This window comes from Nicotiana tomentosiformis, chromosome 2, assembly GCF_000390325.3.
Source record: "Nicotiana tomentosiformis chromosome 2, ASM39032v3, whole genome shotgun sequence".
NCBI classification, from domain to species: domain Eukaryota; kingdom Viridiplantae; phylum Streptophyta; class Magnoliopsida; order Solanales; family Solanaceae; genus Nicotiana; species Nicotiana tomentosiformis.
Genome location: NC_090813.1, coordinates 130,342,863 through 130,360,706, shown reverse-complemented (window position 1 = coordinate 130,360,706; position 17,844 = coordinate 130,342,863). Strand labels below are relative to the sequence as shown.

The window sequence follows — 17,844 nt, the reverse complement described above, 5'->3', positions numbered from 1 at the left end:
GCCATTATTATATTCCAGTAGGGCCTCACCTGACCTCGTCACTATTCTACCGAGGCTAGGCTTGGCACTTACTGGGTACCGCTGTGGCGTACTCATACTACGCTTCTGCACATCTTTTTGTGCAGATCCATGTACATTTTACCAGCCTAAACGTGAGTGAGTTACTTGCGCACGGAGATTTCGAGGTATATCTGCCAGCGTCTGCAGACTCTGGAGTCCCCTTCTATCATTTTATATTGCTTCCTTATATTTTATTTAGACCTTGACATATAGAGACATTGAGAATAAATTCTTAGAAGCTTGTGACTTATTTCTACCGGGTTTTGGGAGTTGAAATTGTTTGAATTGTAGTTTATTTATTTCAGATATTTATTATTATTGCGCATTGATAGGCTTACCTAGTCTTAGAGACTAGGTGTCATCACGACATCCTAAGGAGGGAATTTGGGGTCGTAACAGTACCTTAGCAATAATATCGTTTAAGGAGTGATATGTTTCAATTGTTTGGTAATTGTTCGTCGTTCATCGTGCCAAGTTTGTAGGATCCTTTTATGATGATATCGAGGACCTGATACGGTCCCTCCCAGTTAGGACCAAGTTTTCCTTCATTTGGGTCTCGAGTATTGAGGGTGACCTTCCTCAGAACCAAGTCCCCGATTTTAAAGTGTCGAAAATTGGCTCTTCGATTGTAGTACCTTTCGATCCGTTATTTTTTGTGCGGCCATTCGAATAAGGGTGACTTCCCATTTTTCATCTAGCAATTCGAGGCTTGTATTCATAGACTCGTGATTTGACTCTTCTGTTGCATATCGAAACCTGACGCTAGGTTCCCCGACTTCAACCGGGATCAGAGCTTCGGCGCCATTTACTAAAGAGAACGGTGTTGCCCCCGTACTGGATTTTGACGTTGTTCGATACGCCCAAAGGACTTCGGTCAATATTTCTCTCCATTTTCCCTTAGCGTCGTTCAATCTTTTCTTTAGATTTTTAATGATGGTCTTGTTTGTCAATTCGGCCTGTCCGTTCCCACTAGGATGATATGGCGTCGACGGGATCCTTTTTATTTTGTGATCTTCGAGAAACTTTGTCACTTTGCTGCCGACGAATTGCTTTCCATTGTACAAGAGAATCATTACAGATAACATGAGACAGAGGAAGTGAGTAGAATTTATCCTTTTATTTTACCGGATTTCATTATTGTTAAAATCTTGTTTGGTTTTGGACTTCTTCCGGATTTTATTAAAATCTTTAAATACCAATTTTATTTTGTTGAAAATTACTATGTTTTCTGAAAATTAATAATATATAATATCGAGTAATCTCATATCCAAAAAATCAGAAACAATTTCAATATTCAAACCAAACGGGAATTAACTTTAGAGTTTTATTGTTGACCAATTTTTTAAAACGACTATATTCAAAGTGTACTTCTTTGTTTTAACATATATAAGATAGTTACTTGAAAATTAATTATCAAGAATATCAAGTATTTCCTTATGCAGCAGCAAGAGATAGATCATATAGTTGTTTACCCTTAAAATTGGATAACAATTAAATTTATAATGTGATTCTAAGGACACGTGATTTCACTTAATACCAATTGATAAATATGAAAATTAATAACAGAAATGAACTATAAAGTAAAACAAACCAGTGTTAGAATGGAACTCAACCCTCGAGTTTGGATACCCTCGAACTGGTTGATGTAAGAACAATTAAAATATAACAAGTTGATGAACAATAGTATAAACGAGAAAGAGAATTATATTGTTTTGATATCTGTGAACAATCTGTCTTACAAATGATTTGAACCTCTTTTTAAATAGTAGAGGAATTTCACTTATGGTATAATTATAATTACAGAAGAAAATCTCATGATTAGCTAATTAACCGTTTCTGATTTGTTCCGTTTCGAGATTTACGTCATGATCCTCGACCAGTCACGTATATCTCGTCTTTATGTTATTGTGCTATCTTCGATCTTGCTCGATGTGTGTCTCATTTGGCTTCGATCGCTACTAGCCTCGATCTCGACAGGTACCTCGATTCTGAACTCGGTACCTTATCCTCGTGATTTAGTCTGTTCCATTACGATGACATCATTCGATGCAACCTCCCGGTCTCGATCAAATAGTAAAATCGGATGGACCCGATTTTAACCGTATACAATAGTTAAGACCAATTTCTAGAGTTTCTAAATAAAATAATACATAGTAAGTTTTTAGCATCTGGGAAAACAAATCCTTTCTGGCAACAAACCACTCTATGGTGCTTTATCGACTAAACTAACATTTTATAGATTAAAAAAAGAAAGAATGTTTCTTAGATAATCTGGAAATGAAGATGCATTGCTAAAAAGAAATATTGGAGTTGGTGAATAATAGTACATAAAGGGATCGTTCATTCGCTTGGTTGAGAGACTAGAAAAAATAAACTCACATTACTTATTTTAGGTTCCAAAAATTTAACGTCCCAAAAGTACTATTTCTCTATATATATAGCAATATATTATTTATATAATTATTTTTTATTGTTGATAAATTTATTTCTTTATTGTCATATTAATTTTTAATAACTCAATTTCTTCCACTAATTAATATAACCAAAATAGTTTTCTGTCAATCTTATTTTATGTTTTTACTGAATTATATTTTTCTATTCATTAGTTAGTCACGTAACTATATCTAATAATCTCACTTATCATTTATTTTTCTTACATAAATTATACTCTCTCCGTCCCAATTTATATGAAAGTGTTTGACTGGACATGGAGTTTATGAAATAAAGGAAGACTTTTGAAACTTGTAATATAAAATAAATCATAGAAATTTGTGGGCTAGAAATCATATCCTTAAGGGTAAAAGAAAATCTAAAGTTAAATTGTTGCCAAATATAGGAAAGGGGCTGACTTAAAAAGGGAGTCACATAAGTTGGGACGAAGGAAGTATGTTTTCTGGGTTCTCCCATTTTAGTTGTGATCCAATCAACGTTAAATTCATTCAATTTTTTATACTTTATAAAATCAAGTTCTCATTTTTTTCGTTCTACATCCTCGCTTGTCTAATTTTTCAAAACATGATGCTCATTATATATATATATATATATATATATATATATATATATAAGGCCTCTTATTAAGGCTTTGCTTTAGGCCTCGGATGTTGTTGAACCGCCCTTGATGGTGGCGTAAAATAATAATTGTATTAAGTTATACAAGAATAAATATAGCCAGAAATGGAATAAAAGTATATATATTAGCAATATCAAGATAAAAGTATTTGATTACGAAAATGCCCTTAAAGTAAAAAATCCCTGAACAGTGAGAACTCAGAACTAACTGCATGAAAAACTAGCTTAGCCAACAATCAAAAAGTAGGGCATAGTAGAACTCAATTTTTTGTGACGTAGTACAACATAGTATTTCTTGTAGTCAACCTCTCTCTTTTTAATTGGTAAAGCTAATCTCTTGTAGTCAACCTCTTATGACCAAGAAACCGTAAGGCCTTATATTCATCAAATTAAGGATGTCGACCAGCAGCTTTGCCACAGAGAAGAGCATTGGTAGGTATGTCATATTCGTTTGCTAAACTGGGCGTTGGATTATAGACCCTTAGGTAAACTTGCTGTCCAAGATATTGCCTATCCCACATTGAAGACCTCAAATTCCACATACCTTGGTTGTCCAAAGAAACATATATGGCAGTCCAAGATTTAGGATAAACCTGCAAGAAAGCATTTCATATTAATGTTAAGAAACTGCTATTCAGCTTTCATGAACCAATAGCACTTCACTTAGGGGATGTTTGGTTTACGGTGTTATACTATAAGGATTTGTTTACGCGGTGAATAATAATGTAGGAATTGTTGTGCAGCATAATACATTGACTGTTATGTTGTGATTGCCTAATTTTTAAGGGCATTTGTTTTTGGACACTCTTGTCTATGTATTGCTGATACAAAAAAACAAATGTTGTATTAGCTATACGGAGATTATATTAATTATGCAGCATTGTATACAACAACAGTTGCATTGCCAAGGAGGAAACTGGGATTACCTGTGTAGTATGTCTAGTAAGAGCATCAACAAGATTATACTCTTTTCTACTATCTTGTGACCACGTACCCGATCCGAAACTGCAAATATTAACAATAGGAAGAATTAGAGAACTCTGCTTAGCTTACACCAGATTCAATGAAAACATTTTAAGGATTATGACATACCCTATGACCCAGAAATCATAACCGTCAAGATGCCACGACTGCATGGTGTCCTCATTGTTTTGGAAAACAATTTCGAGGAACTCATGGAGAGAAGCTGGCAACACAGATGTAGCAAGGGATGGAGAAGCAGCATTTGGAACAGTTTGAATGGAATTCAAACTGAAAACACCAGGGATGTTGAAGTGATCTGCAAGCTTCAGAGGGGTGTCCGCATTAACATAAGAGACGCTGTTGACGGCATATCTCTGCTTCCCACTGATAAGTGGTGCAGAATTGGCAAGGACAATAGTCCTCGAAGGTGTAATTTTCCCGTAATGGAATGAACCCTGAGGATTTGGCCTAGCTGCATTTGATGTCAGATTCCACCTTCAAAAGCAAAAGAACAAGTTAGGTTATTGAAGAGTTATAATAGTCATAGCTGTCTACTTTTCCTTCCCACATTCCAAATTATATGCTTGACTCAGAAATGCTACGCCGGTGCGACAGAAATGAGATCCACCATTAAGGGCACTGCTCTAGGAGACTCATGTTACTTGCCTCTCAAACAAATAGTTTGTGCTCTGAACTGTTCTTGTGCAACCCCAGTTGTTAGTAAAATTTCCTAGTTACCCTTCACCCTAGTGATCTATGAATGTATAGTCAAGGCGAATCAAATAAAAAGTTCACTAAATATATGGACTAAGTGCAACAGAGGAATCCAGGATTCTAAAATTGGAGAGGGAAAATGCATTAATGAGAGGAGGCAATGAATGCACTCAGGATAATATCTACCTGAATGTTCTGGCTTGCATCAGAGACCACTGAAATTGATCAGCTGGACCAGCTGGCAAAGGTCCAGATGTGGGTGTTTGAGAGTTTGTGTAGTGGAGCACCGCAGTGGTAGTAAGAACGGTCGTGGTGAACCTTGTAGATGCAACAATGTAGTAGTCCTTCGGAGATTGATCCAATGTGACAAGGATGGATAAAGATTGACCAACATGGACATCAAAAGAATCGTATAAATTTTGGATAACATGGGATCCTTCAACCTCGACCAGCTTCATCTTGTGGCCCTGTATTCTGAAGTTAATGGTATTTTTCAAACCCACATTTGAAATCCTGAACATGTATGTTTTTCCTGAAGACCAAAAGCAAGATTATTGTTATCAATGAGTTGTTATTTCTAGAGGATAAAACAGCAGAGCACATTGTGAAGGTGAATGGCAATTCAGTGACAAACAAAGACATCAGGGAAGATTGCTTTGGAATGCTGTAAATAACCTTGATCGCCATTGAAAGTTGACTGCTTCTGTCCATTTATAAGGAGACTATCTGGGAAAGGAAGAGACTTCCCCGAATCCAATATCTGCTGCAATGCCTGCAAGTTCCGAGGATACGAAGGAATTAAGCACACTTACATAGTTAAAAAATCTTCCACGCGAGAGCAAAGGACAACTTCATCTAATTTCCTTCAAGCAGTTTCTTAAAATGGCCCGGTATTTCCTCAAAATTCATAAAAATGAGGACATCACATTTGCATCAAAATCTTCAGAGAGTTATTCTGAGCATATGACTGATGGTAGCTAAATTTAAATAGTAAAACGTACAAGAAATGGGCAGTAGAATCACCTTATGACTGGTCTTGTACCAATCACCAATAAGTAAACTGAAATCTCCATCAGGATTTGCATATGGAACAGGGATTACAGATCTTGCATAAACATTAAGCGCCCCAAAGCCTCCCACAGCTCTGTGTAATTGAGTTGAAGGGAAATAAGTATAGCTTCCAATCTGGTCTTTAGCTTGGAACTTGTAAGTGTAATTTGAGTTTGGAGGAATAGGGCAATTAGTTCCCAAAACTCCATCTTGCCAAGAGTTCTTTCTCTGCTTAATTCCGTTCCTAAACATGAAAAGTAATTTAACATGTAAGACTACACTATCTAGTTCCTCCCTCCATGAATGCAGTCGGTGGCAGATGCAGCTTGTATTCCTTGGGTTCGATTGAATCCAGTATTTTCGACATGTAACATGAAATACCACTAAATATTTCATAAATATAAAATTCTGAACTCATAATTTCAAAAGTATAACGTGTCCGGTGTTAAAAATATTAAATGTTCAACTCATTAAGTTTAAATCTTGTTTTCGCCTTTGATTATACCGTCAATCCAAGTTTATTTTATTCTGTCCCACGTCAAATGCCATAATCCAAACGGGAAATACATTTTGAAAGAAACAAGTCCAGTTAACAAATTAAACGCCAAATCAGAAGATATGGGAAAGCTTATGCCAAATAAACTTCATCACTTAAATAGGCGCAACATATAGGGAGAGATTGTAAAAGAGACTCACCATGTCAAGAGAAGGGGCTCGTCCAACTTATTAATCAAGTTGAGGATAACATTGTTATTAGTGACAAGATCAAGCCTAGGACCAGGGAATTGACCATTAATAAGGATCACCTACAACATCATAAAAAGGTCAAAACTTTCATAAAAAGTTCAAGTTCTTGATTAACCAGTAATATAACAGGGGCGGCCCAATGATATTTGGGGCCTAAAGCCATACTTCAACAAGGGGCCTTAAATTTCCGGTATTACAAAAAATAATTTAGTAAAATTTTATTTAAAATTTATTTTTCTAGTTTTTTGAGATACAAAATTATTAATATTTTACTTATAATCGATCTTTTTACTAGGATCATATATATTCTAGGATATTATTCCATTCTCTTAGAATTTTCTAATTTTCTGAAAGATTTATGATAGACTTCTCACTGACTTCTTCTTCTTCTTGGATTTCATTATCGTCTAGCTCAATTTTGTTAATGATTTGTTCACCTACCATAAATTCTTTCATATTTTCTGATTCAAAACTTTTATAGTTCGCTAAAAATTTATCAATAGCTCCTTTTTGGGATAGTATTAAAGTTTTAACTCTTCTCTTTTTTTGGTGTTTTAAATACACGAATTCATATTTTTCTTGTTGATATATTAAAATTCTAATAAATAAATAAAAAGACAACATATACTTAAGAACAAAAGATGTAACATGGGGAAAGCTTGAAAAAAAAAAGTGTTGGCAATTGATTTCTGCTCTCTTATTTGAGAGAATGATTTATGAGACAATGAACTTGTGAGTGTAGAGAGACCAAAATGAATATAAAAGATAGAAGTAAAATATAGTTTGAAAAGAGAGTAATAAAGTGATAAAAGTAATTAGGTCATGTGATAATGATGATGTTGTATAAATAAGGTAAGAATACACACCTTAGGGCGTTTAGGGTGAATTTCAAAAGTAAACTATTCATATTCCCAATATCTCTAACGGTCCCAAATTATTTTTTTCATGAAAAAATATATTTTTTCTTTGATATACTAAATATTTTTAAAAGAAAAATTATCACATATAATTATTTAATATTAGAAATTTTTGGGCCTTCACATATGTGGGCTTCAAGCAAATGCTTGGCTTGCTTTACCATTGGGCCGCCCCGACCCGTATCAACATTTACTACAATTGAAAATAGCATCTAGCTAGACAGTTAAAAAATAAACAAAGTGGCAAACCTGCTGGGGAACACCAAGTGGAGAAGCCATTCCATAAGTGGCAGTCCATGTGAAGTATTTATAATCATCCTCTGCATTTACCACAGAGACACTCCAAAAAACCAAGATTCCACAAAGCAGATGAAGCAAAACCAATTTCCCCATTGGAGCAGTGATGAAAGAATTGACACTCAAACCCCCTTATAATATACCTGCAAACTCCCAGTTCACATATATTATTTAACAAATCTTCAAGTACAAAATGTAAGCAATTCTTGAACATGTTCAGCTCAAACAAAGAAGTCAGAACAAAAAATGTAGCAGCTTTAAACATAATAACAAGAAAGGAGACAAAAGAAGAAGTGGGAAGAAATATGAACATACCAAATTTAGTGGTTAGCTAAGTATTTCTACTAAAATGGAAAGAATTAAAGAATGTAAATATGAAGCTATCCCTTTCTGGGTTCTTGATAGGTTGTTTCACTGTTTTTAAAAATGGAGCAGTTTGATTACTAAGTAGCACATAAATAATGGATGGGTAGGTAAAGAAGGCTCAGCGAATGGGGCCTAGCTAATTAAATGCCAACTCTCATATTCGGCGCATTCACGCGTTTTCACGTATTTATGGGACATGACTATTTTCTATTGAGATTGATTCCCCACCAAAAGTAAAGAGAAAAAGGATACAGGAGAATGGATAAACAAGTTCCAATACTTCTCTGCTTGCTTGCTTGCTTGCTTGGTTTTTACTTATCGTTTTATAATATATAGGATAGTTCTGGATTGTATTATATTATATCGTTCGATAAATATAATATTTGGATAGATTGTGTCGTTTGTCATCGTTTCATGATATCACGTACAACCAATATAAAAAATAAACTTATAATATTATAAAGAAAAATTATGATACGGTATAAAATTATTATATAAAAGGTAGGGTAAATGATAAAATAAAATTGTTTTATAATAATGAATGGTGAGATTGAGAGAAAAAGATAAGGTAACGACGCGACCACACCAAATCGGTCGTTACATAACGTGACATATTTCGTCGTTACGTAACGACAAATTTAACAATACGATACAATAAAATTTAAGTAACAATCAAAACAAACACCATATATATAAAGTAACGATACGATACAACGTGTTAACAACCATCCAAATGTGTCACTATTACCGTTTGAAGAGTCTTAGAGAATTTTCTTTGACAATCATTTTTAAATACTTTAATTATTACTGTCTCCGTCTCAACTTGTATGGCATTGTGTCACCTTTCTATACTTAAATTACGTGGCAAGTCGAACGATGACACATATATTGAGATGAATGGTAAGTATAGTATTTTTATGTAATTTTTTAAATATATAAATTTATTTTCAAAAAAATTAAAAATTCTATATTCGACTCCATATCGAAAAATAAGTAATCTGATACTAGTACTCTAAATCCAGCGGCATAAAGTGGAAACGATTAGAGTGTTTTTTCTTTTTTTGTAGCAAAGATTAGAGTTGCAGCAGATATCAATATATGCAATATATCTCCTCTCTTTCTTCCTAACAATGAATTTTCACTTAGCATAAAATATCGTTTAAAAAAACTAATCGGGTGTTCTCTCTCGCTCTCTCTTTCTTTATGACTTGATTTTTAGTCAATTCCTTTACATCAGGCAAGTGATCATTTGCAGTTACAAAGTGGGACGCGAAAGATTCAGAACTTAAATAATGTTTAGAAAATTAATAATTTACTGGGAATAAGATAAATATGAATGATTAAAAAGCAAAAGGAGATAAAACTAGAGTCCAGAACCCATTTGTGGTTCTTTTGGACAAGTGTGACGGAAATATGTGTTTAAAAAAAGAGTGATATTTTTATATATAGCGTTCTTTTAAAGAGCGTTATACTTTAACGGAGTTTTGGCCATTAAAGTATAGCACTCTTTAAAAGAGCGTTATATATATATATAACGTCACTGTAAACCGCGCTATATGCATAGCGCGATATATAACCGCACTATACCTGTTTTGTGGGCCCACCAATAAGTCTCTTGTGTTTAACTGACATAACAATAATTCAAATGGGTATAGCGCTTTTTAAAAGAGCGTTATACCTAAAAAATTTCAGCCCACCAAGCTAGGCATTGCCTTATTTAAAGGCGTTAGGATTTTACAAGAATCCATTCAAAAATATTCCTAACTCTCATTCAAATTTTTCTTCTTATTAAATTCTCAAGCATTTTTTTATAATGTCTGAAGAGCGAAAAGTAAGGGTTTCATTATATTGTGGAAAGGTTTCATTATATTGGGAGGGTGAGGTTGTGGTGGCGAATAACTCTGTGAGCTATAGTTTATCTCCACAGTGTCATGTTAAGTTGCCACTTACAATGGAGTACGATAGATTGGTATCGTTGTTATGTAATAAAATGAGTGTGAGGAAACGTTCGGTGAACCTTAAAGTAACCGGAAGATATATGTATTACGTCACTCCGCAAGGGGTTGCTTGTTACACTGAGTTTAACATCGACGATGATAAAACTTTGAGGAATTTTTTGAGGACTCCGGATGAATACCGGAAATTTCTTGTGATAAAAATGTTGGAAATGTACGTCTAGGTCGAAGACGTTCGCAATAATGAGGTTGTGTATAGTAGGGATAACCCTCAGTCATCAGGTGGTTATTCTGGAGCAGCTTTTGCCGGACAGGTTCCGGATGAAAGAGTTTGCCCTGATTTAAACTTATCACCACGGGCGAATGAGGAGCGAGAAAATAATTTCTCTCATGCTTTATATAATCTATAAGACGAGTGGTAAACTTCAATTTTCCTTAGTGTTACGATGTATATTTTTGTTGTATTGAATTTATATTAACACTCATATATTTCACAGGGGGTACCGACCATATATGACTTTTGCAAGTTATGAACCCACGCCCAGTTGGAATATGCGTAGTTCTGGTGTGTTGGATCATGGTGGTCCATCCGGGAGTCATCACCAACAGGATAATGTCCATCAAGGAATGTCAACACGTTACGACTTGTAAGTGAAGTGATACAACTATATGAAAAGTATTTATTAATTTCAGTAGCTTATTATTTTGTTGTTTGTGCAGTGAAAACGATCAAGTTGAACCACTTGTCCTCACTCAATTTCCCGAAGACGACCTATTAAATCAGGATCTGGCAGATGCACAGAGTGAGGAAGAGAACAGTGATTATGACAACAATGCCGATGATTCCGGAGACGACACACCCTTCCCTCATGAGGATGGTGACGAGGAGGAAGAGAATGAAGGACCTGATTTGACGAGGGAGTATGCTTCACCCCCCGTTAGACCAAGAGTGTACGAGTCCCAAGTGTTGTTTCATTCAAGGAAGATTCCCTACCTTGATAACTTGCCAAGTATGCCGGATGTGGATGCTCTCACAAGGGATTTTGATAAAATTAGGACAGCAATGTAGGATGATTCTAGACCAACAGTGTTGGCAAAGGGCATGCTTTTTCCCGATAAAGCGCGCCTAAGCAGGGCGGCAAAAATGCACAACGTAAAAGAGTGTCGTGAGATGACGGTATGGGAGTCAACTCCGGAGGTATACAAGGTTATTTGCCGTAGATGGTTTACGGGTTGTCATTGGATGCTGCGTGCGAGCAAGAAGAAAACAGGTTTGTGGCAAGTGGGTAAATACATTCCCACCCACAGATGTGAAATGGACACATTCAATGGGAATCACTATAACTTGGATATTGACTTGATTTCTCTTGTCCTTATTCCACACCTTGAAGCATCCATAAGGTATAAAATCAAAGAGTGCATTACATCAGTCCACCAGAAATATGGCCATACCATTACCAAAAGAAAGGCATTTCTCGGGCGCAAACGTGCGTTTGAAATTGTTTATGGTAACTGGGATAAGTCATTTGCAGCTCTACCCAAGTACATGGCCGCACTGCAACACTTTAACCCAGGGACGGTTGTTGAATGGAAGCTTGAGCGGAGTCCGGAAAAACCAGAATATATATTCAATTACGTGTTTTGGGCATTTAAACCAACAATTGATGGTTTTTCGCATTGCCGGCTGGTAATATCCATAGATGGCACTCATGTATATGGAAAGTATGATATCAAGCTGTTGATAGTCGTTGCAGTAGATGCTAATGGACAAATATTTCCTCTAGCTTTTGCTATTTGTGCCAATGAAAGCCAAGAGACGTGGAAGCTATTTTTGAACCATTTGAAAGAGCACGTTGTCAAACAACGTTTCGGCATTTGTCTAATATCTGATCGGCATGGTGGTATCTTAAGTTCTGTAGAGAACTTGCCTGCATGGCAAGAACCTTATGCCTACCACTGTTACTGCGTGAGGCACTTTAAGGCTAATTTCCAGAAGGCACATCCCAACAAGGATCTGCATGATTTGATGTGGATGGCAGCAACAGACCACCAAAAACATAAATTTCGGAGGCACATGGAATCTATCAGGCAGGAAGATAAGAGAGCCTATCATTGGTTGATGCGACATGAGCTTCACAAGTGGACTTTGCATGCAGATGGTGGAAGAAGATGGGGAATTCTGACTACAAATGTGTCAGAGTCTTTCAACGGGTTATTGAAGTCGGCAAGAGTATTGCATGTCACTGCCATGGTGCGGATGTCGTTCAAGCAGATGGCGGAGAGGTTTGTTAAAAGGGCTGCAGCTGCAACGTCATTGATGGGAAGGGGTGTTGAATTTATGCCACTGCCGATGAAGAGATTTGAGAAATGCAGGCGGCGAGCACATTGGCATTTATTTTTGTAGTATGATCACGACAGAAATATTTTTGAAGTTCGCATCGCTATCCATCAAAACTAGGGGAATAATGTACATACCATAAATGAATCTAGAAGGTTATGCTCTTGTGGGAAATGGTCCATCTACCACATGCCGTGCTCACATGCCATTAGGTGCTTTCAACATACAGGTTTAGGGCTAACCAACTACGTTGATAAATAATATAGTTTTGCTGCTTACTTAAACACCTATAGTGGGTAGTTGCAGCCAGTGGGTACTGAGCATTATTGGCCGCCGGAACCATTTAAAATGATGTGTAACAATGACTATTTGCGTCGAATACAGGTGCAGAAGAGAACGCGTATACGGAACCAAATGGATGTTAGTGATACCGTTTATGCGCGCAAATGTGGTATATGCTCATAAACAGGACACGACTGTCGAAAATGTCCTTCGGCTGGTTTGGGTGGCGGTGGTAATCAAGCTCGTGGTGGGTGTTCTTCTAATATGGCTAACTATCAATGAGTTTATATTGTAATAAGTACCTGTTTTGTTTATGTTGCAAGATGTATCAAATAAAATTATGTTTCTATTGTTGTTAAATGTTATTGATATTTAACATTTTCCAATTGAGTAAATTAATGCATTTCTCCCTCCCGTTCATGTAATCAAAAATAGTATTGGATTAAAAAACGAAAAAATATGTGAATATATTTGATAAATATAGTTCAAAAATAGTTGAGTTAAAGGTAGATTTTTGATAAATATGTGAATACACATAGCGCGGTTAAATACTACGTTATGTGAATATATATAGCGCGGTTAAATACTACGTTATGTGTATTGTCTTGTCGAACTGAAAAGCTGCACGTCTGAGAAAAAGTTATTTTGTATATGTAATCATCTTTAACACGCAAAGCATAATACGGTTAAATACTACATTATGTGAATATATATAGTGCGGTTAAATACTACATTACGTGTGTTGCCTTGCCTATAAATAACGGGCGCATTCTAGTTATTTTCTACGCTTAACAATAACCAATAGCAAAACTTTCCATAAAAGCAAGGTTTTTTTTTACGCTTTAACAAATGTCTGAACACCTTTATGTACCAAGGTGCCAGTGCGGCAAAAAATGTTTGATGAATGACTGATGGGATGATGGTGAAGTTGGACGCCACTACTGGATGTGTGTGAACAAGTTTTATATGGTTCCCGATGAACTATTTTGCAATTTTGAGGTATGGATTGATGAACCATGTAAGCATGAATGCTACAAACGATCTTTGCAGTATCTTCATGATTTAACCTTAAAACAGTGTGAATATGAAAAAGAATATAAACGAGAAATTGCGGAGTTGAAAGAGAAACTAAAAGAGGCAGAATTAGAAAAAAATAAGATGGAAGAGAAATTTAAGTGGTTGGAGCAGAGAATAATGGGCGGCAGTGACTAAACAATGATATGTATGTGTTGAGTGTACTACTTTATCTTTATGTTCCCGTGTCATGTATTTTCATTAGTTGTACTAAATTTAAATTATGTTAAGTTGTTATGTTTTGTGTTTGTGTTGTAGTATTAAAATAAATAAGGAACGGGGAAAATAAAAATATAATGCGCATATTATGTAAACATAAAAAATTATTGTTATTATTTACATAAAATAATATTTACATAAAATATATAAAAAAATCAATGTGTCCCACAGCCTGTGTGCTTCAATGCAGCCGTTAGCCTGAGGCGCATCCCATCCCGTCCGGCTACGCTATCGGGATCATCCTCATCACGGCGCCTCTTTATAGCAGGATGCGCTGCAGCATGATCATCAGTGGTGCTGGCAGGATCGGTAGAAGGGGTCGTCGGTCCAGTAGAAACCTACAGAAGAATAAGTCAGCTCATCCCACCATGACCCCGTGCTGCAGCCCTGCCTCGTGGGGCACCCCCACCTCGAGGGGCAGCTCTGCCTCGTAGGGGACCCCTACCTCGAGGGGCACCCCTACCTCGCTGGTACTGTTCTGACGTCACATAAGCAGGGTCGTGTCCCCAACGCTAATCCTCTCGAGCTCGTTGCAATGTCCAGGCAGCCATCTCTGCAACTTGTTGACCGTAATCGTGCAAAGCGGTCGCTCCCTCGCCGGCATGCTGTTGCATCTACAGTCCCATCTGGTAGACTATATGTAGGCCAATAGCCTGCACAACGTATAAAATATAAACTACAGAACACTAAGTTACAGTTATATAATTAATAATAACAGAAAACATACCAGGGCCTCGTGCCGCCCGGCGTATGGAACGTACCGACCGCCAGCTTAATGAATAGGACTCCCGAGAAAAAGTCGGGTAATACGGCGATACCAGGGCATATGGAGCTGAATAGTCTCCGTCTGGATCTGTGGGGGGGGGGGGGGGGAATCAGGTCAGCTTGCCGGTCCCAAGTACGGAACTGCGCCTCTAGCCATGCTACATATGCGTCGTCCGCTCTGGAACAATCATCCTACTGATAATGTGTGGCGTCCCATGTAAGCCCCCTCGATATATACTGCGGACCCCCAAACTGGCGAAGTACCCGCTCCGTGGCATGATGCTACACAATATCGAGACACATCAGCGGGACGAAAGTGCTCCAAATCAGTCGGCCGGCCGAGCAATAATCGGGCAGGTCACTGTATGGCGTCCAGATGAACAATCAAATAACAACAGAAAACGTGAGTATGCGCAACACATGTGAAGCTATACCAAGTAAGTTTAGGTACACATTTACCCGTGCGCCCTCCAGCATATCCAACACATCCTTGCAAAGGGAGAGATTATGCTGAGCCTCGTAATCTCATACATATCCACGCCGGAGAACCAACCTCCTAGCTAGAGGGAGAAACGGAGGTGGTACATCCGTAGGTAATGGTGGTAGAGGCGGCTGCAACTGCAGGAATCGCTCCCAGGCCCAAACATAACATACAAAGTTGACGTAAAGTTTAAGAAATTTTTTGACTAGATAGAATTGGAAGGAATGAGCAGAGTATTCGAATATGTTGTCACTCGTAGAAGCAGCAAAAATCCACATACGTCATGCTGGGTGCCCATGCTCGCCCGACACAGATGCATGTATAAGTAGGCGAGAACAGCAGCACCCCGATTGTACTGGGGTAAATCATCTAGCAGTTAAAGATGATGAAGAAAATGCAAGCTGACTAGGTTCCCCGAAGTGTTCGGAAACAAGACCTCCCAAACAGAAGGAGCAGCAGCAACCTCGTATACCAGTGAATATGCAGATCATTTGTCTCCCCGGTGATGTCGGGGTACAATATCTCCAAATGCTATCGAATAGCTATCAAACTCATGCGACTGGCCCCTGAGTGTACAGCCTCATCCTGTGGCCTGAAACCAGTGAGCTGTTGTAGAATGTCCAAATACTGCTCACGCGTCATCTCTCTCATGGCCTGAGGCAGTACAACGGGCAGTCCATTAACAGGCATCCCATATAAAACCTCTAGGTCTTGCAGTGTGATGGTGGCCTCGCCAATGGGGCAGGTGGAAAGTGTGCATCTCTGGTCACCACCGCTCTATTAGAGCCGTGATCAAAGACCAGTCGAGTTGCAGTCGCCCGATCTCCAAAATCCTGTAGAAGCCCGTATCCCGCAGGCGTTGGACTACACGGGGGTGGAGATCTCTGTCTTTCATAAAATCCCACATATCGTCCACTCTCCTAGCGATGAGAGTCTGGGCCAGTAACTCTCCCTCCCATATGTAGGCGAAACTATGATCGCCTTGTAACACTAATAGCTCATCAGAGACAGGTCCGGGATGCATAGGCGGCACGTTCATATCGTCTACTGTAAATTAAATAACATTAATTGTATGTTTAATCTGTAAATTAAATAATTATTTTTTATAATTATACAATATTTAATTGGACAGAGTATATATTTATGGGTTCCAGGCTCGATATTTGATGCCCAGTAGGACCAAGCTATCTTGAGTTCTTGTATGTGTCAATTTTATTATTTTAGTAATTTTGTATGTTTGTTTTGTAAATTAAATAATTAATTTTTATCATATTTAATTGGACAGAGTATATACCTATGAGTTCCAGTCTCGATATTTGAGGCCCAGTAGCATCAAGCTATCCTGAATTCTTATGTGTGTCAATTTTAATATTTTTTATAATTTTGTATATTTATTTTGTAAATTAAATAATTATTTTTTATCATATGGACAGAGTTTGTGTTTGATCTATCACTATAAAAGATACTTAAACTACAAGGATTCTACGCTAAAAGGCTCTATATTTTACTACGCTAAAAGGGCACTAGTCTTTAAGCAAATAAGTAATCTAAACTAGGTAAAAACAACAAATACATTTTAATCACAAAACAAACACAAAACACTAATATCTTAGTCCGGATAAAAATAACATACTAATTTAATCGTAAAAAAAAATACAAAACAACATAGAAACACATTCAAAATAACTAATATGCATTATTATACGAGTTTCGACATAAACTAAATCGGAATATCTTGATTTATGTTTTTCGAAAAGTCGATGAATTGAAAATTTGAGCCCGAAACGAGGAAACCACAACAATAGAAGGCTTGGCTAGGATGTGGGACCTACAATCTTATCTTTTTGTGTGACGGATGGGGTCCACTATAATTTTTTTAAAAGGAATTTTTTTGTGGGGGGGGGGGGGGAGGTCGATCAAGAATTTTGAATTGGGGTTGGGGGGGGGGGTCTGGTTCGAATGTGGGGAAGAAGGAGGGGAACCGTTTATTTATCTATGTATAACGCGGTATATAATTGCGCTATACATATATAAACCGCGCTATGCATAGCTGTCTTATCAGTCTTGTATAGCGCGATTTACAGTGACGTTATATATATATATATATCGCTCTTTTAAAGAACGTTATACTTTAACGGCCAAAATTCCATTAAAATATAGCGCTCTTTAAAAAAAAATACTATATATAAAAATATCACTATTTTTTTTAAACACACATTTCAATCACACTCTTCGAAAACAACCACAAATGGGTTCTAGACTCGATAAAACTACCAGCAGAGATATTCTGCTAATTATGAAGGACATCCATGTGATATGTTCGTTGGTAGGTGAGTATGTAATTGATTTGGAAAGCATGGGGTCCAGTGGGTACTAAGAAGAGAAAATTTAATTGCTGAAGGACGAAGGAAAAGGAGGAAGAAGAAAAGCAAAAAATAAATAAAAAATTATTATTATTATTATTATTTTGTATTTTGTCGAAATAAAAGCCGAAAAAACAATTACATGCTAAGGTCCATCCACTATACATCCTCTCCAGAAAACGAA

General features: G+C 37.0%; 1 protein-coding gene across 1 annotated transcript; it reads right to left on the bottom strand.

Annotated features, from left to right (window-relative positions):
• Positions 1–3,235: 3,235 nt before the first annotated feature.
• LOC104111734 (L-ascorbate oxidase homolog) lies at positions 3,236–8,269 on the bottom strand. The gene is made up of 9 exons (XM_009621491.4): positions 8,133–8,269; positions 7,770–7,960; positions 6,553–6,662; positions 5,830–6,100; positions 5,482–5,578; positions 4,993–5,338; positions 4,222–4,587; positions 4,056–4,134; positions 3,236–3,722 (listed from the first exon to the last, which is right to left on the bottom strand). The coding sequence occupies exons 2-9, from the start codon at positions 7,911–7,913 to the stop codon at positions 3,519–3,521; spliced, it is 1,617 nt and encodes a 538-aa protein (XP_009619786.1). The 5' UTR covers positions 7,914–7,960; positions 8,133–8,269; the 3' UTR covers positions 3,236–3,518.
• Between the last annotated feature and the right edge of the window lie 9,575 nt (positions 8,270–17,844).

What these genes read in the sequence shown, in the direction of transcription:
- LOC104111734 (XM_009621491.4), bottom strand. Translation starts at nt 7,913, where the DNA reads ATGGGGAAATTGGTTTTGCTTCATCTGCTTTGTGGAATCTTGGTTTTT. An exon ending in GGTACAAGACCAGTCATAAG is followed by an intron (nt 5,579 to 5,829) that starts GTGATTCTACTG and finishes CGGAACTTGCAG; the next exon opens with GCATTGCAGCAGATATTGGA. An exon ending in ATGCAAGCCAGAACATTCAG is followed by an intron (nt 4,588 to 4,992) that starts GTAGATATTATC and finishes TTGCTTTTGAAG; the next exon opens with GTGGAATCTGACATCAAATG.